At 36.7% G+C, this 24,961-nt stretch overlaps 1 protein-coding gene and 1 pseudogene across 1 annotated transcript; one reads left to right on the plus strand and one right to left on the minus strand.

Moving 5' to 3' along the window:
• Positions 1-1,332: 1,332 nt before the first annotated feature.
• On the minus strand, positions 1,333-4,667 carry LOC127420806 (RWD domain-containing protein 2B-like; annotated as a pseudogene).
• Positions 4,668-6,122: 1,455 nt separating this feature from the next.
• Positions 6,123-16,708, plus strand: LOC127417143 (zinc finger protein-like 1). The gene is made up of 8 exons (XM_051656871.1): positions 6,123-6,258; positions 6,487-6,603; positions 6,714-6,825; positions 6,967-7,160; positions 10,583-10,661; positions 10,908-11,078; positions 11,351-11,474; positions 12,961-16,708. The coding sequence occupies exons 2-8, from the start codon at positions 6,502-6,504 to the stop codon at positions 13,145-13,147; spliced, it is 969 nt and encodes a 322-aa protein (XP_051512831.1). The 5' UTR covers positions 6,123-6,258; positions 6,487-6,501; the 3' UTR covers positions 13,148-16,708.
• Positions 16,709-24,961: the final 8,253 nt, after the last annotated feature.

Raw genomic sequence — 24,961 nt, forward strand, 5'->3', positions numbered from 1 at the left:
ACAGAAATGTCAAAGACCTTTCATGGAACACACCTTGACCTTTAGCAGGGCATGTTGTCAAACTACATGGGGGTAAGTTGTCACAATTGAACCTGTCATTAAACCATCTATTGCTAAATTTAAACAGTGATACATTGTGAAACAGCAAAAATGTTAAAGGTAACTTGCAAAAATATCAAAACATTGTTTTGGCCAACATATACTGTAATTAATACATTTAATAAATTCATAACATTTAAAACAGACATGACAGCCTGACCCAACCTGACATTTATGAAAAAATGCCTTTTTCCAGGGAACACAATTCAACTGGTCTGTTAAAATCTTCATTAATAGTTGACCCTTGTCTCAATGTATGCCAGTGTAGTTTTATTAGGTTCAATTATTTACCCAATAACTATTACAAAATAATGATATTGGATTTTTTTCTATTGGACTTTTGACTCAAAGCCTTGGCCATGTTGGTGGTTGTAAAGTTCCGTTGCAGTGGTTCATCTTGGTAAGAGAGGGTTTTCTTCGATTGAATAGAACATACAAGTTAGCAAAAGTAGTGTATCTTTAGCCTTTAGAAAGGTACATTTTGGTACAATTAGAAACAATAAGATTTTTTAGTGTCACTTTCAAAAAAATGCATGGCTAAAAATGGCAAAGAAAATTAGACTTAAGGTGTTCTGAGACCATCACTCTGAACTTTGTCGCTGACCTGTTTGGAGAGTTCCTCAGTCTTCATGTTGCTTGCTTAGTGGTGTTGCAGACTCAGGGGCTTTTCAGAATAGGTGTATTTATACTGACATCATTTGACAGATCATGTGACACTTTGATTGCATACAGGTGGACCTTAATCAACTAATTATGTGACTTCTGAAGTTAATTGGTTGGACCAGATCTTATTTAGGGGTTTCATAGCAAAGGGGGTGAATACATATGCACTCACAACTTTTCAATATTGTTTTTATTTTTTTTAAATAAAGAAATACATTGTTACACTTTCACAGCTTTCCAAAAGAAGAAAAAATAGAGAGCTCAGCTGTGGTAACTCGTTTTTTTAAAACTAATTACAGATTAATACACTACAATGTATAATGTTATACACTGACCAGCCGCAACATTAAATCCACTGATAGGTGAAGTGAATATCATTTATTATCTCATTACAATGGCACCTGTCAAGGGGTGGGATATATTAGGCAGCAAGTGTTTAGGCAGTCAGTTCTTGAATTTCATGTGTTGGAAGCAGGAAAAATGGGCAAGCGTAAGGATCTGAGCGACTTTGACAAGGACCAAATTGTGATGGCTAGACGACTAGGTCAGAGCATCTCCAAAACGGTAGGTCTACGGATAAGAACCCAGAACTCCTTGTACTGGAGGCGAAAACTTTTCCATGAGACCAATACATCCTTTGTCATTAAGGAACTGATAGAGCTGTCCAAGGTCCATGTGGTTCCCTCTGTTCCCGTGGGGGTCAAAAATCGCTTCTTGAAAGCCAATGAATTTGCAAAGGGAGTTGATTTGTCTCCTCTGACCAGCAGTGATCCAGAGGGATATCCTCTCTGTGACAGATAATAATTTTCTTCCACTTTAAAACATTCACCCTGGTAAGAGAAAAAAGGTGGTTTAACTGGGGAAGAGGGCATTTTTTGACAGAATACAATTTAATCTGCTCAGATAAACTTAAGATTTAAAAAAAAAAATTTCCTTTTTTTTTTTCCATGGAAGAAAGTCAGATGGGTTTGGAATGCCATAAGGGTGAGTAAATAATGACAGAATTTCCACTTTATAATGACAGATTTCAATCAATACCTCACCCATAACTCGTCGCATGCAGACTGCAGTCCCTCCACACACACAATACCAGGCTTCCCTGGCATACTGAACCCAGAGAGTTTAAGATCCTTTGACCATTCCAGAATGCTCTTCCTCTTGAACTTATTGTAAATGTGATGACTGTAGATCCAGAGTCTGGTGAAGGTCTCTTTTGATGGCATCAAGACACTTTTCTTCTTGGGCTCACTGACAGGAATGCTCTTACTGACGTATGTTTGTGCAATGTCTTGGATCCACTGCACAGCAGACAGAACACACACTTCACCACAGCAGTTTGCATACAGGTAGGTGTTGAGGTTGGAGTGAAGCTGCATCTGCTGCGCTCTAGTGAGCTCAGGACATCTGGGGAAAACAAAACAATTATCACTGCAAAAAAAAAAAAAAAAAAAATCCTATTAGAATTTCTATCATAAACTGGAACCAATCCTAAATTATCTTAATGGGAATTTTCTTATTGGATTCCAACATAACACAATTCAAAAACTAGATATTATAAAACAATAAAATAAAAAGTCTCAATTGGACCGTTATGATTACAAATCCGCAGGTTCTGAGCTGATTTTCCAGGACAATTTGCGGAATTCTGTGGAAGTTTAAGTTACTCAAAGTAATCCATCACTGATTAATAATTACTAATCTAAAATTGTAAACAGATTACTTTAATGGTTACTTTATTGACAATGTAATCACAATGTAGTTACTAATTACTTTTCTTATAATGGAATAGTTCACCCTCATGCCATCCCAGATGTGTTTGACTTTCTTTCTTTTGCTGAACTCAAATGAAGATTTTTAGAAAAATATCTCAGCTCTGTGGGTCCATATAATGCAAGTGAATGGTGAACAGAACTTTGTAGGTCCAAAAAGCACATACAAGGCAGCATAAAAGTAATTGATATGACTCCAGTGGTTAAATCCATGACTTCAGAAGTGATCCAAGTGGTTTTGGGTCAGAAGAGACCAAAATGTAACAAATTTTTCACTATAAATCGTGACATCAGCAGTCTCCTTGGATATCATGTTTTCAAGCTCGATTACACATCTTAGAGCACCATCTAGCGCTCTGTGCAAGCGTCAAGCACTAGGAAGTGTAATCAAGCTTGCAATCATGATCATGCCTAGAGACTGCAATGGCAAGATGTACATTGAAAAAGGAGTTATATTTTGGTCTGTTCTCACAAACACTTATCATCTTGCTTCAGAAGACATGGAATAAATAACTGGAGTCTTTAAGCTGGCTTTATGTGCTTTTCTGAGCTTCAAAGTTCTGGTCACCATTCACTTGCATTGTATGGACCTACGGAGCTGAAATATTCCTCTTAAAATGTTCGTTTGTGTTCAGCAGAAGAAAGAAATTCATACACATTTGGGATGGCATGAGGGTGAGTAAATAATGAGAGAATTTTAATTTTGGGGTGAACAATCCCTTTAAGTTTTGTTTTTCCACTCAACAAATTAGGATAAAATGACCACATAGAATAAAAGAAATTTAAACTCATTTCACTCCCCGTGTAATTTACTGAATATGAGTTCTGAATAAAATATTTTCAATCGGACTCAAATAAGACGAGGCTAAAAAAATCAGTGTTGGGTGTAATGCATTACTAAGTAATTAATTATGGTAATTCAATTACTTTTTTATTGAAAAAAGTAATGGATTACTCTTTTTTTTTTTATTTTTATTTTTTCTTCCAATTTGGAATGTCCAATTCCCAATGTGCTTTTAAGTCCTTGTGGTCATGTAGTGATTCGCCTCAGTCCAGGTGGCGGAGGACAAATCCCAGTTGCCTCTGTGTCTGAGATCGTCAACCTGCGCATCTTATTACGTGGCTTGTTGAGTGTGTTGCCACGGAGACATAGTGTGTGTGGAGGCTTCACGGCATCCACTGCGGCAACCACACTCAATTCACCATGCGCCCCACTGAGAACGAACCACATTATAGCGATCATGAGGAGGTTACCCCATGTGACTCTACCCTCCCTAGCAACTGGGCCAATTTGGTTGCTTAGGAGACCTGGCTGGAGTCACTCAGCACGCCCTGGGATTTGAACTAGTGAACTCCAGGTGTGGTAGCCAGTGTATTTTACCACTGAGCTACCCAGGTCCCCCAATAATGGATTACTCTTAATTTTTCAGTAATTTAATTAGTTACTTCAGATATAATTGTGTTAAATACTGTATAGACTATAGAACAATTCTATATAAAACAATAGAGAATTTAAAATCGAAATGTAATGTTTTATATGTTTATATATTTATATGTTTTCTAATTTAATGCAGCCCCCTTAAATTCTTTGGCCAGTTCATGAATAATTTATTTGATTTTATATGATTTATTTTAAAGAATTAAAAGAACAATTTCATATCTATCCTTGTATATTTCATCTGGTCAAGGTTGATAACGGTTTTAGAAAGTAATTAGTAATAAGTAATGCAACTACTTTTCAGACAGAGTAATTACTACAGTAATCCAGTTACACTGTAGATGTAATTAGTAGTTAGTAATTAATAACTTTTTTTTTAAAGTAACCCAACACTGTAAAAAATACTGTAGGAATTTCATTTTATTCACTAGATTCTTATTGGATTCTAGTAGGATTCTTCATTGATACTTTAGGACTGGTTCCAAATTATGGAGTCCAGTAGACATTTGTGTTTTACCAGTGTGTTATGTATATCATTATATCAATGAGTAAACAAGCATTCAGAAGAGGTAATGAATAAAACATCAGCATTCATAACATACTTAAAATATGTATATACCTCTGTGATGTTGAACCCGATGACGTTTTCACGTGGTGCCTGTTACTTTTCTCAGCGCTGCTGAGGATGGACCAATCATAGTCGTTTGTGATTATTGGGTATTTACAAACACTTTGACAGAAATTTCTGGGGTCGATTTATATATATTATTACCACAGTCTGGGATATGTCAATGATTAGCAACAACATTGATTTTGATGCATTATTTTTGTGCAGTGTCAGATTTTTTGTTATTTTTGCTCAGAAGGGGTTGTAAAGCTTTATTCTCAGTAAAGCTGCTTTGGAGCAATATTTATTGTGAAAGCATTATACAAACATATTTTAATTTAACTGGTTTATATATAAAGATTAATTGTGAAAATAATATAAGAAATTAGATACACTGTAAACTTTATACAAAATAAATATTTTTGGAGATATTTTACAGATTATTTTAATAATTTATTTTGACTTTAATACAATAAGAATATTATTATTTCATTTCTCACACAGTAAAATTGGGTCTTTATGCATGGAAAACAGTTTTTTTCCCTCAGGCTATCCATCTCATGAACAGTTAAACTGCCTCATTGAGCAATAACTATGTGCAATACACAATTTAGTCTTTCTTATATTTATCCAACACATCCAACCTCTTCTGCCATTTCATTCCTCTGGGGGGGAAAAAAAAAAATAAAAATAAAAAATAAATAAATTTGCACGTACATAACAGATTTGTATTTACACTGTACATAACAGATTGTATTAGATTTGCACTACCCATGTGTATGTGTGTCTGTACGTATGTGTATAATTATTTTTTATTTTTTTATTATTATCTATGTCTTGCTGCTGTTTTTGTATTGTTTTTGTATGGTTGTACACTGGAAGCTCCTGTCACCAAGACAAATTCCTTGTATGTGTAAGCATACTTGGCAATAAAACTGATTCTGATTCTGAAATATAAAGCTGCCTTTATACTGTATTTTTGGAAGGGGGGGTTCCTTGCAAGGATATTATCATATTTGGGGGTCCTTGGCATCGAAAAGTCTTGCTCTATTATAAAGCAAACAGAAAATAGGAAAAAAGCATGTATTTGCTCCATAGGCTAAACATGAGCAAAATGGCGCCATCTGGTGGAAAACATTAAAAATTAAAATTTTGAAGCCAGGGCTCCAGAATGAAAGCATAATATCATAGAATTAATGACTTTATGCTTTAATGGCACTGGGATCAAATACTGCAGTTTTAATGGGTTTCAATAGAGACATTTTTGTCCTTAAGGTCCTGAGTGTAACTATTTTCTGTATACAGTGTATTATAAGATGTATTATAGTAACTGAGGTTGAAATATAACAATTCCCCCCAAAATACACACCTTTGGCAAATGTTATGCCGTTGGTATGAACACAGCCAAAATGATAAAAAAAAAAAAAAAAATGAAAAAGACAAAAATGTCCCGAAGGTCGCACAAGGGTTAAAAGTTTCTAGTTTACAATTTTCAACACGATCGTATGACTCCGATGTGGCTTGCAGTGACGCCATTTTCATGAGACGGTAGCGGAAGAGACGTGGCAGAAATGCCATCCGAAGAAATGCTAACAACATATTGAGGAAAATATCTGCGCTGGGCTTCATTTTGATATTCACATCACTGTGTGGTCGTCTAGTGTTTTCATCGATATCGTCAGGTAAATTCAGCGTTGTTTCGCTTGTAATATGTTGATTATGTGCCGGAAGTGTGTTTGTTGTTGCAGGCTAGACTGTGACCGTCAGTTCATCAACATAGACATTTAAATGATTGTACTTTTCCTGACAGCCGGGATCTTACTGAATAAGTAACATACACTTGCTGTCAATATATATCAATATAATAGTGTATACATTGATTCTGTGTGTTTGTGTATATGGATGTTTAGTGTGACAGGCAGACCATGGGTTTGTGCAAGTGTCCCAAGAGGAAGGTAACGAACCTATTCTGCTTTGAACATCGTGTCAACGTGTGTGAGCATTGTCTTGTGTCCAATCACAATAAGGTTTGTGGTCTCATATCTTTTTTTAAAGTTTTTATTACAGGATAGATCATAGAATAGTTCTTTATTTCCCATGGATCTGGAAAATAATATGATGTTGTTTATTTGTACAGTGTATTGTGCAGTCATACCTACAGTGGTTACAGGACAGTGATTACAACCCAAACTGCAGTCTGTGCAGTCAGCCCTTAAATTCTCAGGATACGGTCCGACTTGTGTGTTATGGTGAGAAAACACCTCTGGGAGTTCATTGTTTTAAGGAAAAGCAACTAAGCCACTTTCAGCAGATATGAGTGGTTACATTTTACTTGATTAAATATAGTTTTATAATTTAATAACTGTAGCATTACATGTAATTTATTTCAGATTTGTTTCACTGGTCATGTCTAAATGAGCTGGCATCCCGTCAGCCCCTCTTCACGGCACCTGCTGGGTACCAGTGCCCGACATGCCAGGGTCCTGTGTTCCCACCCCCTAACCTGGCCAGTCCTGTTGCTGACATGCTGAGAGAACAACTGTCCACTGTCAACTGGGCGAGAGCAGGACTGGGCCTTCCACTGGTGAGGAAGAATTGATCAGAACGAGATCATCCGTCTAATTAATGAGTCTAAAAGATATTTGAAAACATGACTGTGGGTATCTCAGACGGAGCTTAATTCTTTAGTACATTGGCAAGAGACTGCTAGATTTTTATGGTGATATAGCAAAAATATCTCATTATTTATCAGTAACCATATCAAATCATATTAATTAGGGATGCACCAATATTAAAATATTTACAAAAAAAAACATAGACCGATACCGATATTTTCCACTTACCATATTTTGTTATCAGATGACTGTTTTGGAATTATGCTTTAAAAATGTTCAAAGAGGTACAAAAGCATTTTTTACTGTTCTAACAATAAATAATTTCCATTTAACATGGATTGGATGAGTTGAACAAATGACAGGCCAAAATTTTAAAGAGAGCCATAATGAAAGCTAAATAGAAGATAAAAAGAAAAAATGACTAACTATGATAACTGATATGAAAAAAGGTAATTTTGTACTTCTAAAACATTTTTGCACATCTGCTTTTGCAGTTCACAACAACAGAACTCAAATTTTACATTTATGATAGAACATTACAAATTCATACTATGCATATGTTGGGCAATTTCATGGAAATGGCAACCATATCATGGAAAAATAAAACGTTTTAACAGAAGGAACAAAATTTCTATTTAAACTATATATTATATTGGTATAATGTATAATGCCATCCAGACCACTACAGGGCGACGCTTGCTTACACAGCGCTGAATGCAGAAACAAAGCCTTTTAAGGTTTAGTAACTGCGCAAGGCCTTATTGTGATTTCAATCTTAATCCAATCAATCATGCAGCATTAATGGATATCATACCGAAATCTCCGAAGTCAAAGTCTACTGGTTTCAAAGTGTTTTGTATGGTTTCCCTTATCATGCAGCCTATAGGTAAGTGCCGCTTTCACATCTGTCACATCCGTTTATGGCCGTTTTTCTGCATTAATGTGAGAACGAGAGAATAGAAATGAAATATGACATGTTTTTAGGAGTGCCAACCCTGCTACATATTGTGGCTATTATTATTTCTGGATTGTGCATTTAAATTCACAGAGTTTTTATAAAGTGCGTCACTAATTAATTATAAATCAACAACCGTTTATTCATATTGCCGTTTTCATGCTTATAACTGATATGCCAATGGTTTTAATTTGGTCAATAATTGGCCGATTAATAGGGGTTGGTAAAAATATCAATTTCCTAATGCATCGCGATCTTCATTTAAACGATCTCTATATCGATTCTTAAATCCCAAGATTGATCTTTTACTCTGTGCAGCCCTCCACTACAATGAGAGGAAATCACTCACATTTTCAACCAAATTTTGCGCTACAAACATTTAATTGTAATTCTGCATAGCACAGGTGTGATAAAGCCATTAGAGTCTCTCTCGTTAACATGCACTAATTTATGCTGCCTTCATGTGCTATCGGAATTATTCTACTTCCCACTTCTGAAGTGGTTATAATGAGTACGTCGCGTTCAAGTTTTTTGTTATCAGAAAGAAAAGGAAACATGGACAACGCCAGGTTCATTCATACATATTTTTTGAGGAACTTTTATTTTGACAGCATAATACATTACTCAGCTTGCTGACGATAATGGAATTTTGGTCAAATACAAGCTATTTTCATGTGTAAAAATGTACAAAATGCATCAAATGGTTACTGATATACATAAATGAATATGACCAAAATAGCTGTATTTAGAAAAAATGAATAAAACCTGTCATTCACTACAGAAACTGTACTCTCCTCCGCCATGTTTATTTTTTTTATTTTTTTATTTTTTTATTTTTATCCCCTTTTCTCCCAATTTGGAATGCCCAATTCCCACTACTTATGTGGTGGCACGGTTACCTCAATCCAGGTGGTGAAGGACAAGTCTTAGTTGCCTCCGCTTCTGAGACAGTAAATCCACGCATTTTATCACGTGGCTCGTCGTGCATGACACCGTGGAGGCTCATGCTACTCACCACGAACCACGCACAACTCACCACGTGCCCCATTGAGAGCGAGAACCACTAATCGTGACCGTGAGGAGGTTACCCCATGTGATTCTACCCACCCTAGCAACCGGGCCAATCTGGTTGCTTAGGAGACCTGGCTGGAGTCACTCAGAACACCCTGGATTCGAACTCACGACTCCAGGGGTGGTAGTCAGCGTCAATACTCGCTGAGCTACCAAGGCCCCCCTTCTCCTCCGCCATGTTGAAAGTTTACAACTCCTCCCATCTCGGCAACTCGGGTATCATCTAGAATTCCGAGTTTCCCACTTGAACTTCTGACTTCGCTGGGTCATTCATGTGCTCGGAACTTGTAATTACGACAGTCAAGAGTCCAATTGAGGGGCACATTAAAAACGCTGTTTACCGAACTGTCGGGTTTCCTTAAAGGGACAGTACCGGTTTTCAGCACGTGTTCAACAAATCAATGTAAATACCTGTAAATAGTACAAATTATGCTATTAAACAATTAACATGTAACAAAATATAATGTATGCAATATAATATCATATTTATTGATTGAACACATTGATTTGTTCATTTTTAAAAAGCTACAGTGTGACCAAAATGATGAAAAACTAATAAAATATAATTAGTAAAATTTATATTTTCATAATGTACCTAGTTAGAAGGTCCCCTGTATAATTCACAGCGTTAGCTGGGAGAGAATTTATTTCATATGCAAGCAAAAGGGACATTAAATATACCCCTATGAATCGATATCGAATCGAGAGCTTGTGAATCAAATCGAATCAGGAAATCTGTATCAATACCCAGCCCTGCCGATTAATATCGGCAGCAGATACTTCGGTGCATCCCTAAAATTAATCATAGGAACCGTAATTTCACCCGAACAGCCATTGTTGCCAAGTATTCATTCAAAACGGTTTAGGTATGGGCTAAAATAGTAAAGATCTAGTTAAAAATACGACCGAGATGAGATCAAATAAGATCAAGGCAAAGTTTTCCACATTTTTTTCACTAAATGAAAGCATGGAAGAATTATTTTTAGCAATTTTCATGTATGTGCACCAATATAACAATAAATGGTAATAGACGGGAATATTTATCTACGTATGTTTTTTTTTCTAAAAACATTTTAAATGGAAAATGCCATTCAGCAACATCCGTGAACATTTTTGAGTAGTCATGCAAATGCATCGATTTATTGAAATGGAGTCATAGAAATAAATCAAACTTGCCAACTCTAATGCCATTTTTGCTGCAGAAGTTTAAATAAGAAACATCTCTGCCTTAACACACTCATACAATTAAATGAAGGATGCATTTTGACCCCTGCATAGTGTGTACATGACATTTGTTTTCCAACAGTATAGTGTTCTCACTGATTTAGACCTGAATTTGTAATGCCATCTTTACTTGCTTTCTAGATTGAGGACCCACCAGAAAGGGAAGAAACCTCATCAACAAACGATGTAACGTGTTACTCTGACTGGTCAAACTTTGAGAGTGAGTTTGTTCACAATATTTTATTACAATAGCCAATTTTTGTTTTAATAGTTGAAAAGACAGCATATGCTGCAAATGAAAATCGATGGTGTTTATAATGCCCCAATAACAAGTTCCGTTCAAACTTTCCTAAACTATGTTTTTACTGTTACTTAATCTCTGAGAGAAATCCCATTTTATACCCATTTAACCTCACAGATACTTTGTCTGAAATAGATGTTTATAATATTTCTGTCTGTACTCCAGCCCCTGCAGTGGATATGGCAATCTCAGACCCCACCTCCACCAGTCTACCGCCCCATCAGGATATGGAGCACATCCACAATGTCCACAATAACGGCGAGCTGAGTGTCCAGAATCACTCTGTCATCAATATGAGCACCACCTCCACCACTGACACAATCACCATCAACACAGGTTGACTAAAGATATTATTTTATGCATATAGACTTGTATACTGTAAATATAATTTTTTTTTTTTTATCTCACACCAATTGTATTTATGACGATGTTGGTTTAACCCTGCTTTGATAAACAATAAGACTAGGTTTATTTAGTTTAAATAATGAAGTGCTACTTTGAAAGTTAAGCTAGGGAATCAGATGAGTTTTGCAAGGATTCAAATAAAAGTATTCTCAAAGTATTATTTAATGTATTCTCTGTCAATGTCTTACAATGTATCTTCTCAGCTTCTTCCCCCAGGAAGGTTTATGACACACGGGATTCAGCAAACACTGCAGTCATGCAGATTGACTTTGACGATGATAAATACCGCAGACGACCGGCCCTTAGCTGGTTTGCCCAGGTCCTAAAGTGAGTGTTTTCATCTCATTCTGTTTTAATACAAGGGTTATTCATGGTTCCCACGATCATGGAAAACTTTGTAGTAACAGGACATTTTAAAGTGGACTTTTCAAAGCCTGGATATCACTTTTAAATTAGTTAAATCTTTAAAATTCATGGAAATTTCTGTGGTGAATAATATAGACGTTTCACGTTATGTATTACTCTAAAACATTACATTGATTAAAATGATCCTTCGTGAGTGTGGTTTCTATAAAATAATTTTAAAAAATCCTTATCCAGTAATCCAAGAGACTGGAAAAATCATGGAAATTCATTGGTCAGGAGGTGTAGGAACCCTGTGTATTGTAAATTAATGTTTGCTGTTGCCAAATCTTACTTTCCTCACTTGAACAGTGATTTCCTGATACAAAGAATTATAATATGTATATGTAGCTAAATATACCCAGTATGTTTTTATTTTAACTAGTAGTTTTACTTTATCAGCATTTAAAGGAACACCTGTAGTTAACCCAAAAATTTAAATTCTCATTTATGCACATTTATTTCACCCTCATGTCATCGCAGATGTGTGACTTTCTTTTTTCTGCTGAACACAAATGAAGATTTTTAGAAGAATATTTCAGCTCTGTAGGTCCATGCAATGCAGTTCAACAGGGTCCAAAACTTAGAAGCTCAAAAAACATAAAGGCAGCATAAAAGTATTCAATATGACTCTAGTGGTTTAATCCATGTCTTCAGAAGCGATATGGTGGGTGTGGGTGAGAAACAGATCAATATTAAGTGCTTTTTGACTATAAATCTCCACTTTAACATTCTTTTGTTTTTGTCGATTCACATTCTTCATACATATTGCCACCCACTGGGCAGGGAAGAGAATTTATAGTAAAAAAGGACTTAAATATTCATCTGTTTCTCACCTACACCTGTCATATCACTTCTGAAGACATGGATTTAACCACTGGAGTCTTATGGATTACTTAGGCTGCCTTTGTGATTTTTTTTTTTTAGCTTAAAAGTTTTGTACCCTGTTGACTTGCATTGTGTGGACCTACAGAGCTGAAATATTCTTCTAAAAATCTTTCTTTGTGTTCAGCAGAAGAAAGAAAGTCATACACATCTGAGATGGCATGAGAGTGAATAAATGAGAGAATTTTTATTTTTGGGTGAAATATTATCTTGCACAACTTAAAATGTGCAAGTTAAAATCTAGAGACCAGTGTATTGTAGATACTGGTGGCCAATTTAGACCAGTAAGCAGCCACCTAGTAATACCCTAGCAACCACCCACAACATCTTAGCAACCGCATAGGAACGCAAACACCCAGAACATCCTAGCAAAATGGTGGCATGGACAAGTACCACTCACATTTTCTTCCATAAAAGTAAAAACATAGTTACTACTGCTCTGCTCAGAATTCATTTCTGTATGAATTTTGTTCTTTTAATGATTGATTACTGTAACACTTGTACTCTTTTTTGTTTTGCCTTCTAGGAATCGTACGGGCACTAAGAAAAAGGCCCTTACTCTGAAGCAGAGAATCTTCATGCTGCTGTTGGTCGGAGTGATTGGTTTTTTCACGCTCATCATCATCATGGCCAAACTGGGGCGAGCCTCAGCTGAGGCAGACCCGAACCTGGATCCCATGCTGAATCCCAACATCAGGGTGGGCAACAAGTGACCGTTCCCCTTCTCACTTAGACTCTGTGTTTGGATTCAGCCTGTGGTTTGGCTTTACTGGAAAAAAATTAACTGGAAGTGCTGGAGAGAGAAAGCTCCTTGGGATACTGGGACCAGCGTGAAGATGTCTCCGTTTGGACTGTGGGAGAAAAGCATGTCTTATGGGTCTACCTGAGAGAAGTGAGATTGGTCAGGGAGCTGGTACAAAGGCTGTTGTACAACATTTCTCTTGAGTGAGATGATATAGGCACTATTGAAGACTTGTAGTGAGTGCAACTGTGTTTCATTCAGTTTTGAAATCCTCTTTTATAAATTTGCATTCCCTTCTCGAATATTGGGATAAACAATTTGCAGGATGTTTTGCAATCAATCCTTTAATTCTTCCTTTTTATGCATAGAATTCATTGGGTTCACTCAATGGAAATGAACAGCAGAGGGAATATATGTGAGGTGTCACAAATGTACATTTTACTATTGGCAGATTTGGTTACCAGACTCCCTGCTTCTGAAAAATGCTCTGCATATTTTTTCTTGTGTGCAGTTGATTGTAAAACAGATTTTGTGTAGCATTTGGAGAACGGTTAGTTGATTTCATACTAAATCCTAAACCAAATGACTACAGAAATATTAATAAATGCTAAATGCTTTAGTAGATACAGCCCGATATATGCAGATGCAAACTGAACACAGGAGAATCTCACGAAAAAATATCTAGGTCATATTTTAGCGCAAAATCAAAGGTAAATAAAAAAGAGAAATTATATTTTGCTTCAGTAACCTGAAGCCTATTTTTAGTTCCATTGTGTCATTTTTTTCATGACAATTAAATGCATTTTCTCCCCAAAATCTAGTTCTCAACTTTAATACAATAATGAAAATCATCCTGTCTAGACACTGATTTTTTATTTTATTTAATTATTAAAATTAGCATATATCAGCATAGAAAAATCAGTAAAAAAAAAAAAAAAGAAAACCTTGATGTATACTACGTACAATTGTATTTTGTAGGTGTACTTTACAATTGAATTATAAATAATATTTTGTTCTGGATTACATTAGGCTACTGACAGTTGGGAGAGGAAATAATCTTTCTTTTTTCTTTTTTTTTTTCTTTTTTTTGATTTTGGGGTTAAATATGACCTGGGCATTTGTAGATGGTTTTTAAAAGATTCACCCTAACAGCCTTTATAAACTTTAGAAGAATGTACAGTGTAATGTAAACATTCACATCTGCAACCTAAAGCTCAAATATATCTGTAGTTACACATTGATATGCTATTTTTTCCACACTTTTAGTCTGAAGCTTTCTGTATCCTTCAACTCCTCCTACATCAAGAAAATGATCATCTATGTTTTTCCCTACCGATATTCCTTATTGGAGTGCATTGAATCATTTGTTTGTGGCACACTACATACAACTTTCTCCTCTGGATCCATGGTTTCTCACTTTGTCATATTGTACACAATGATATATAATATATGACTCATTCTGATTTTTTTGTTTGAGTATCATTTACATGTAAAACGTTTCACTGTAATAATCTTTCCCTGACTGTTGTCAGCCAGTAGTAGCAAGTCTTGAGCTGCCAGTGGTGGCAGTGGCAGGTGATGGCAGGAAGTGACCTGTCAGCAGGTGGGTAACAGGAGGCTATCTGCCATTGGCAAGTGGCAATATACTACAGCTGAAGTCAGACATTTACATACACTTAGGTAGAAGTCATTAAAACTCATTTTTTTTAACCACTCCACAGATTTCATATTAGCAAACTATAGTTTTGGTAAGTCGTTTAGGACAACTGCTTTGTGCATTACACGAGTCATTTTTCCAACAATTGTTTACAGATTGTTTCACTTTTCATTGACTAAATCACAATTCCAGTGGGTCAGAAGTTTACATACACTAAGTTAACTGTGCCTTTAAGCAGCTTGGAAAATTCCAGAGAATGATGTCAACCCTTTTATACAGTTAGCCAATTACTTTCTCATAGGAGGTGTACTGAACTGGAGGTGTACCTGTGGATGTATTTTAAGGCCTTCCTTCAACCTCAGTGCCTCTTTGCTTGACATTTTGGGAAAATCAAAAGAAATCAGCCAAGACCTCAGAAAAAAACATGTGGCCCTCCACAAGCCTGGTTCATCCTTGGGAGCAATTTCTAAATGCCTGAAGGTACCATGTTCATCTGTACAAAAAATAGTATGCAAGTATAAACACCATGGGACCATGCAGTCATCATACCGCTCAGGATGGAGACGCATTCTGTCTCCTAGAGATGAACTTAGTTTGGTGCAAAAAGTGCAAATCAATCCCAATCCACAAGGACCTTGTGAAGATGCTTGAGGAAACAGACAAGTATCTATATCCACAGTAAAACGAGTCCTATATTGACATAACCTGAAAGGCTGCTCAGCAAGGAAGAAGTCACTGCTCCAAAACCACCATAAAAAAGCCAGACTACAGTTTGCAAGTGCATATGGGGACAAAGATCTTACTTTTTGGAGAAATGTCCTCTGGTCTGATGAAACAAAAATTGAACTGTTTGGCCATAATGACCATCGTTATGTTTGGAAGAAAAAGGGTGAGGCTTGCAAGCCGAAGAACACCATCCCAACCGTGAAGAATGGGGGTGGCAGCATCATGTTGTGGGGGTGCTTTGCTGCGGGAGGGACTGGTGCACTTCACAAAATAGATGGCATCATGAGGAAGGAAAATTATGTGGATATGGTGAAGCAACATCTCAAGACATCAGCCATGAATTTAAAGTTCGGTCACAAATGGGTCTTCCAAATGGACAATGATTCCAAGCATACCTCCAAAGTTGTGGCAAAATGGCTTAAGGACAACAAAGTCAAGGTACTGGAGTGGCCATCACAAAGCTCTGACCTTAATCCGGAAGAACTGATAAAGCGTGTGCGAGCAAGGAGGCCTACAAACCTGACACAGTTACACCAGTTCTGTCTGGAGGAATGGGCCAAAATTCCAGCAACTTATTGTGAGAAGCTTGTAGAAGGCTATCCAAAATGTTTGACCCAAGTTAAACAATTTAAAGGCAATGATACCAAATGCTAACAAAGTGTATGTAAATTTCTAACCCACTGGGAATGTGATGAAAGAAATAAAAGCTGAAATAAATCATTCTCTCTACTATTATTCTGACATTTCACATTCTTAAAATAAAGTAGTGATCCTAATTGATATAAGACAGGGAATGTTTTCTACAATTAAATGTCAGGAATTGTGAAAAACAGAGTTTAAATGTATTTGGCTAAGATGTACGTAAACTTCTGACATGGCAAACGCAAGACCTGTCAGTGCAGAGATTTCTGTGGGCACCTCCCCATTCAACCTTGGTGAAAAAGGTCACATATCAAATTTATACATTTTATGGTTATGGACATTAGCTTTATTTCAAGACGTGCTTTAATTTTTGTTATTATACTGGAGGGTGTCTTTGGGTATGAGGCCATTTGGTGAAGATTTGTGGAATTATTAAATGGATTTAAAAATGATGTGAAAATAACTGCACACATTGCATAATTATTAAATGAAATACTAAGGATGAAAGTACTGTCTGAAAACCAGTTATTACTCACATTTAAGTCTTTGTTCTTATGATAGCCTTACTCTGCGGTACATTCACTCTTTGCCTATATTTATGCTTTATTGAGGTTAGAAGGATAATATCGTATTACGTTATATGCGTGATGTAATAAAATCTAATGTCCATATTTGGCAATTTAAGCTTAACAGCGGCCTCCACAATATATATATATATATATATATATATATATATATATATATATATATATATATATATATAAATTAGGTACACAAATGAGAATCCATCAACGTTTCTCTAAATGTTTTCTCTAAAACGTTTGAACTAAATCTTCTAAAGTGTGTCTGCTAAAGAGAAATCAGTGAGAGTTTACACCATTGAGTATGTGTGTCTTTTTGACAGTTTTTATATGTTGACATAAATTAAGAAATAGAATTTATAGAAGATTGGTCAAATCAAACACTGATTTCACCAAAGATACATTTTCTCTGACAATATCAACTAGCGATGGCCAGTTCAAGAATAAATTACTCTTGAGTGTTTTTTTGTTTTTGTTTTGTTTTTTGTGTGTGTGTGTGTGTGTGTTTTTTTTTTTTAAAGAATTGATCAAACATTTTAGCAAAACGGTTTGAAACTGTTTGCAATTCAGAATGAATTGTTCATTATAAATTAATCATTGCTGGTGTATCAGTGGAGAGACCCGAGTCACTCAGGCATATACTGCATATTTGAGCACAAACCTGTGCTACCCCTTACTTCTTACTTAAGAAAAAGACAAAGAAAGAGATTAAAAGCATCATTACACGTTAAAGAGAAAATTGGCCGTCACCTTATAGGTAGAGAGAGGTCAGAGGGAAAGGTTGGTGTCTTCTATAATATTCATCCCAAGGACCAGTGACGTTGTGAGGGAGAGGCTTCGGGCTTCAGGCTTCAGGCTTAAGCCCCTGATGAATTGTCCCAAGCCCCCGATCTTTGTAAATATTCACACACGATTCACTTTACAAATAAAATATTTTTTATTACCTTTATTGCCCAGTAGTCCATCTGTCCATGATGAAAAGCAGTGGATGTTGGCTGTGGTAGATTACCAAAGGTGTGTTTATTCAGTTTTAAGAGTTTTAAGTGTTTTAAAGCCTTCACAGTCATAGCCAGCTGTTGAACACTACCTGTTCTGACCAGTAGATGGAACTTTTGTCACTTGGCAGGTTTCAACAAATCATCATTTTTTTTTTGAAAGAACTGATTAGGTAATATCACATTCTTTCTAGCAAGTCAGTCCACTGCGGCCATCTTTGGAACGCTCCCAGGAAGCTATTTCCAGTAATGAAAGTGCAGCTCCTATCTACTTGAATGGGCAAAGACCGAAATCTCCAAAACAGTTGGTCAAGATTACGATCAAAGAACATATTTCAAATCTGACAGCACTGAATCATAAATTGAGCTTCTTTACCTCAGATTACGCTAAAAAATTGTATAGCTAATGTGCATACGCGCTCTCGAGTTGATAGACAGGCGATGTCTTTAAAAGGAGATTGGCTCTTTTACCTGTAAGTCGGGACTTCCTTTCTACAGCCGTTGACCATTGGGCATTCCAATTTCTCCCATTCATTTTAATAGAAGTGGACCCACGCCGTTGTCTCTGCTAAATAGTCTCTGGTAATATGCAAGCGTAACCAGGGACCAGTTGCATAAATCTGTTTTAGACTAGTCTTACAGGTTATTTGTCTAAATTTTTTATTTTAAGGTGCACTCAGTATTTTTTACCTCATTAAAAAGTCTTGAAGACATGAATTGTAATTTTGCAATATATGTAGGAAATCATGACCTCTCACAAATGAAAATGAAGACTCCAGTCATATCAGTAACCTTATAAAAGCTGTTTTATTCTATATGGAGAGGGTCCGCACATGGGGTCTGCCATGTTAGAATCACATGACCAGTCGAATACTACTTGCTTAATCTCAGTAACCGTCCTATTATTTGACATTTTCACTCATTGATTAAAGTAATCATGGCTGACTGTGAATACTAAATTTCTACAATGGCATCTGAAACTGAAAACTAGTGATTTTAAATGTTGCTGCATCCAAGTCTTTAGGTGTCAGTGTAAGTCCAAGATGACACAAAGAAAAAAGTTACTGAGTGCACCTTAATTTAAGTCTATCTAATTTAAGACCAAAATGGAAGACTGCCTGCCTCTAGGCTAACTTTTGTTTACATTCTATTTTGCTATGGAACATAAATGTCAACTGGGCTAGTGGGGGGATTAAGTTGAGGGCTAAAGGGTATTAAAGGTGCTGTAAGCCATTTTAGCCATTCTGGAACACTCATTGAACAACGGTGCCTGGAATTGTTCCTGGCAGGCAGCAGAGGCCCTAACCCCACCCCTCCCTAATCCTAACCATATAGAAGCTGTAAGGCTCAGTAGCCTGCCAGGAACAACGCAGGGCACCTTTCTCCCATCGCGTTCTGGAACTCTCACCAGACTAGCCGTTGAATTAGTCACGTCTTTCCAAAATATACACAAACCCATTAGAGACCATTGCGTTGGAGCAGATGGAGGGCGATGGGTCCCCCTGAGCATTTTGCCATCTGACCCTTTTTGTGGGAGCAGGACAGTGTACCTGCACTTATACGAGCACATATGGGCTGACATGTGAACACGCACAATGATTGACAGGCAGAAAGTCTTCTGACCGCGGCCCGCGGACATCTTTTCCCTGCTTTCCCCCTGCCTAGGGCTGTTACAGAGACAGGTGTGAGGCGTTTTCTGCATGTCATTTCATAAAGAAAATCACAGCACCTTTAAAGTGGTCATGACATACTCTTTTTTTTTTCTTTTCTTTTTTTTTTTGTAGTTTTATTATCTTCCCTGAGGTCCACTAATAATGTAAATACATTTTTAAATAAATAAATAAACTTCAACGTCAATGCCCACTGTTGTGATTGGCTAACAATGTGCAGCCCCTTTATTACAGCCATATTTGAAACTTAATCGGAAGAGAATGAACAAGCTCCACAACATTATAAAACGAAATTTCAGGGTTTACACATAACGCACATCCACACATTGCATCCGAATATATTAAACTGTTCACTCAAGTACAGCAGTGCCATAAACTATGAAACAGTCAACAGGCATTTGAAACATTCGATAATGAAATAGTTTACTTACAGTTTTGTTGCGTTTTTAACTGCCCCATCCTTCAATAACAGTTCCTTTGCAAAGCTTGAATCATATTATGACTGGTTCACAAGCAATCCATGCTGATATGAGCCGAGAAAATGCACATACTGTACATAGTCCAAAGCACGGTGAATAGACGTGCACACATACATTATCATCCTGCATTGAAGCACACATCGCTGGAAACTCATTAAAATGGTCATGTTAACATACAAAAATGCGTCCAGGGCGCGTTTGTGCTCAAAACAGGCAGAGCAGCTGAAGAAACAGTGGCGTCTCCTTTTCAGAGTTGTAACTTGATACCACGTCTTTTAAAAGTGGCACAAGATACATGACAAAGGTCAAAGACATCTTTGTAGTGCATATTTATATACAAGAATAACTAAAAATAGTCCAGATGGGTCCCCTTTGGTGTTCAGGAATATTTAGTAGGCCACATTAAGCCTGTCTGTCCTGCTCTCTCTCTATTTACAAATGGAGAGCCAGTGGGCAGGGCCAAGGGTGCAATGATTTAAAGTAAGCATTGATATTGTTGCTGTAGAGGCAGTCATGAATTAATGGGCCCCCGAGTGACGTAGTGAAGTCGCGGAAGTAAAGAACGAGGTGTTTTTGTAGCTTGGTTTCAATAAATGCTTTTATTGCTTTGGGGATTACGTTTTGAGTTCTGAAATTTACAGCATGTTTTTATAGTAGAATGACCTCTTTTATGTCAAAATATCAAGGGAAATTGGATTCCTCATAATATGACCCCTTTAAGTTGAGACTTTGTAGAAGGCTTTGACTTACACGATTATTTGCATTAAATCGCTAAATAAGGAAAACTGCGTTGACAACCACTGTCGGCCATTTTGTTGAAAGTCGTTCAGTGTCTTACTTTTCCCAAAATGCAATGTGAATTAGACTGCCTGACAGCTGTGAGCTTGTTTTATGCAACAGGCTAAATCAGGGGTTTTCAAACTTTTTGTTGCCAAGGACCCCCAAATATGATGATCTCCTCACGAGGGACCCTTTTCTGAAATATAAAGGCATATAAATAATAATATTTATGATTATGTATAAATAATCATTTATAATGTGGAGGCTAAGTCCCTTATCTGTTTTCAACCCTAGCAATGCCCCTGCCTTTGATGTAGAGAGTGTTGCATTTTATGCCTATAAAAACATGTGTATTGTACCATATTAATGTATGTACACACTTTATGATGTTTACATTGCAAAGCCATTAAAACAGTCATTAAATGATGCACAGCAGTGGTCTGCAATATTTTTGGACCCCCTGTTGAAGGCCCTTGCTTGACGCTTGAAGTGCTGTATTGAATGAATGCAATACAGAGAGTAGCAGATGCCAATTTTAAAGCAAGCAAAAAGAAAGGCCAAATTCTGCCATTCTCATTGGGCTCCTGTTATTTCTTGGCAATCTCCACAAGCTTTTGTCAACCAGTTTGTTGTGGAATTGGAAGCACTCGTTGTTTCAGGTAACATGTTCAAACTATGAATGGAGTGCACGTAACATTAATGGATTGATGATGAATTCAAATTTTTATCACTGGCCATGTTGCCTACTCCACCCCTTGTTGCTGAGGGAGCCCAGAAGAGGGCGCAAGAGGATAAAAATGACCAAACAGTGTGAAACATTGGGTGCTTTTCATTCTGAAGGGTTCATCCATATGCCCTAATCCCTTCAAAGGGTTTATACTCCAGCGTGAGAGCTTCGGAGAGTTGAAGGGTGTAGGGTTAAAAAATATCTGTCATTCATAACGCACTTTAACATCATCTATCCAAGCCAAAGGAACTGCAGTCGCACAAGGCTGATGCTAACATCAGTTGTACCTAATCAGAAATATTTATACATGATTTTTCCTTACTATTAAAGGGAAAGTTCACCCAAAAATGAAAATGTAGTCATTGTTTACTCACCCCTGTGTTGTTATAACCCTATTTGACTTTCTTTCTTTTTCTTAACACAAAGGGAGAAATTGTGAAAAAACAATTTGCTCTGTGATGTCAGACAATGGCAGTTTATAGTGACCACCTCTTCAAGCTTCAAAAGAATGCAAAAGTATAATTCAGATGTCTAATAAATAATTTAATGGGACTCATGATTGTTATGAAAGCATACGATAAGGTTTAGTGAGAAACAAATGGAAATCTAATGTTTTATTTAGTGAAAATGTTCACTGAACCTAGATATCCTGTGCGTGTTCATGATAGAGCACGAGAGCACGAGAGCAACAGTTCACACGGCCCTCTTTTGACATTGGGGCGTTCAAGCGAAAACTTGTTTTGTTTATCTAAAAGCAGGTCCTCCACAGCGCTAGCGACAACATAACACAACACAGCTGTACACAAATTAGAGAAAAGAACTTACTAAACATGTCTGAAGAGTTTGAAGTCAAAGAATTGATGCATTTCTATGCCCAGCCTTATTTTCGTTTTTTGGACCGGTGCCAGTTCACAGTGGACGGAGTTATCCGCACGATGCCAAAAACAGAAAACAAGCGATCGATAGAATATACCATCGCTCATCACTGCTGGTTAGTTCAAAAACTTACCGTAGAAAATATACCTTTTATTGCGTGATGTTTGCCATCAGGTCAGGACAAAGGTGTGTCTGTGGCTGCCTGTAGCCACCTCTATGTTTCTGTTTGATTTTCAAATACTCCGTTTTAAAAAAATAAGGCTGGGCATAGAAATGAAGAAATTCCTTGACTGAAAACTCTTCAGACATGTTAAGTTCTGTTCTCTCTTTTTTGTGCAGCTGTGTTGTGTTCTTTTGTCACTATCGCTGTGGTGGACCTATTTTTAGATAATTAAAAAAAATGAGTTTTTGCTTGAACACCCCAATGTCGCGAGGGGGATGCGTGAACTGTTGCTCTCGTGCCCTTTCATGAACGCGCACAGGAGATCAACGGTCAGTGAACATTTTCACTAAATAATACATTAGATTTCAGTTTGTTTCACCAAAACTTATTGTATGCTTTCATAACAATCATGAGTCTCATGGAATAATTTATTAGACTTCTGAATTATACTTTTGTGTCCTTTTGAAGCTTGAAGAGGTGGTCACCATAAACTGCCATTGTATGACATCACTGAGCACAACATTTTTGCAAAATTTCTCCCTTTGTGTTAAGAAAGAAAATCATATGGTGTTATACCAGCACAAGGGTGAGTAAACAATGATTGAATTTTCATTTTTGGGTGAACTATTCTGGTAACACTTTATAATAACAGTACATGAATAATCATGAATACCTGAATTAATAGTTAGCTAACATTAACTACAGCATGAGTCATATGAATTCATGCATTAATAACAGTAATTACATGTTAGTACATGTTTGATAGTTAATGCATTAATTGACATTAGGAAATGAACTAAATCAATCTGGCTTTATAAGAAAGAAGGTGAAGTACTTCAACCTTGAATTAAATGTGCATAATTTAATATTGTAATAATTAAAAAAATGTATAACTTTTGATGTCTTCAGGTTCACCATAAACATCACTGGATGATGCAGGATTATTATGCATAATTTACATGGATCATCCTTATCAAATGTTGAACATATTAAAGGAATAGTTCTCCCATCATTTACACACACTCATGCCATTCCATATGTGTATGACTTTGTTTCGTCTGCAGAACACAAATTAGGATTTTTAGATGCATGCATGATGCAAGTGAATGGGGACCACATTTTTGAAGTTCCAATAAGCACATAAAACAGCATAAAAGTAATCTGTACGACTCCAGTGGTTTGATACATGTCTTCTGAAGTGATGCTATCGGTTTTGGGTGAGAATAAACCAAAATCTAATTCATTTTTCACTGTACATCTTGCCATTGCAGTCTCTTGGCACAATCATGATTTCAAGCTCAATTACATTTTATAGTGCTTGACGCAGGCACAGAGTGCTAGATGGTGCAAGGAAGTGTAATCAAGTTTGAAATCATAATGGCAAGGAAATTTATTGTGAGTTATATTTTGGTCTGATCTCACCAAAAACCGATTAGACAATTTTAGAGGACATAGATTAAATAACTGGAGATTACTTTTATGCTGTATTTATGTGCTTTTTGGAGTGTCAAATTTTGGTCACCATTCACCATTTTATGGACCTACAGAGCAGAGATATTCTTCTAAAAATCTTTGTTTATGTTCTGCAGAAGAAAAGAGAGTCAATATGTGATTTAAGTGGGATAAATACTTGTGTAGTACATGTGTAGTTGATAATAAGTTTATAATTGTGTGCTTTACCAAGTAAAGTCAAGGCATGATGCTGCATTAACAGATAATTGAATATGGGGCCTGAGTAGCTCAGCGAGTATTGACGTTGACTACCACCCCTGGAGGAATGAGTTCGAATCCAGGGTGTGCTGAGTGACTCCAGCCAGGTCTCCTAAGCAACCAAATTGGCCCGGTTGCTAGGGAGGGTAGAGTCACATGGGGTAACCTCCTCGTGCTCGCTATAATGTGTGGTTCTTGCTCTCAGTGGGGCGCGTGGTGAGTTGTGCATGGATGCCACGGAGAATAGCGTGAAGCCTCCACACGCGCTATGTCTCAGCGGTAACGCATTCCACAAGCCACGTGATAAGATGCGCGGATTGACAGTTCAGAGATTCATCCTCTGCCACCCAGACTGAGGTGTGTCACTACGCCACCACGAGGACTTAGAACACATTGGGAATTGGGCATTCCAAATTGGGGAGAAAAGGGGCGAAAGACACAAAAAACAAAAACAAATAATTTATTCAAAATGCACTAGTAAAATAAAGACCAAGATTTATATTAAGATCTGCTTATTTGAAAACACAAATCTACCAGCATATGTTTCCCAAATTTAAAGGGAAAAACACCTTTAATATGAAGAAAAAACAATACTGAAAGTCAAGTGTCAGTCTTCCACCAATATGCTTTAAATGAATTAAATCTCTTTTAAAACATATACAGACTCAAAAGAAAAACCAAACATACCTGTTAAGATATACACGACACTTTTAAATGATTTATAAGGTGTGTTTCGTCTCTCTCCATCTCTCCTGATGTCAAATCGGAAATGCTATAAA

This window comes from Myxocyprinus asiaticus, chromosome 3, assembly GCF_019703515.2.
Source record: "Myxocyprinus asiaticus isolate MX2 ecotype Aquarium Trade chromosome 3, UBuf_Myxa_2, whole genome shotgun sequence".
Classification (NCBI taxonomy): domain Eukaryota; kingdom Metazoa; phylum Chordata; class Actinopteri; order Cypriniformes; family Catostomidae; genus Myxocyprinus; species Myxocyprinus asiaticus.

Coding starts and splice junctions, on each gene's coding strand:
- LOC127417143 (XM_051656871.1), top strand. CDS start 6,502: ATGGGTTTGTGCAAGTGTCCCAAGAGGAAGGTAACGAACCTATTCTGC. Junction 6,826..6,966: donor GGTCCGACTTGTGTGTTATG/GTGAGAAAACAC, acceptor AATTTATTTCAG/ATTTGTTTCACTGGTCATGT. Junction 10,662..10,907: donor TGACTGGTCAAACTTTGAGA/GTGAGTTTGTTC, acceptor TCTGTACTCCAG/CCCCTGCAGTGGATATGGCA.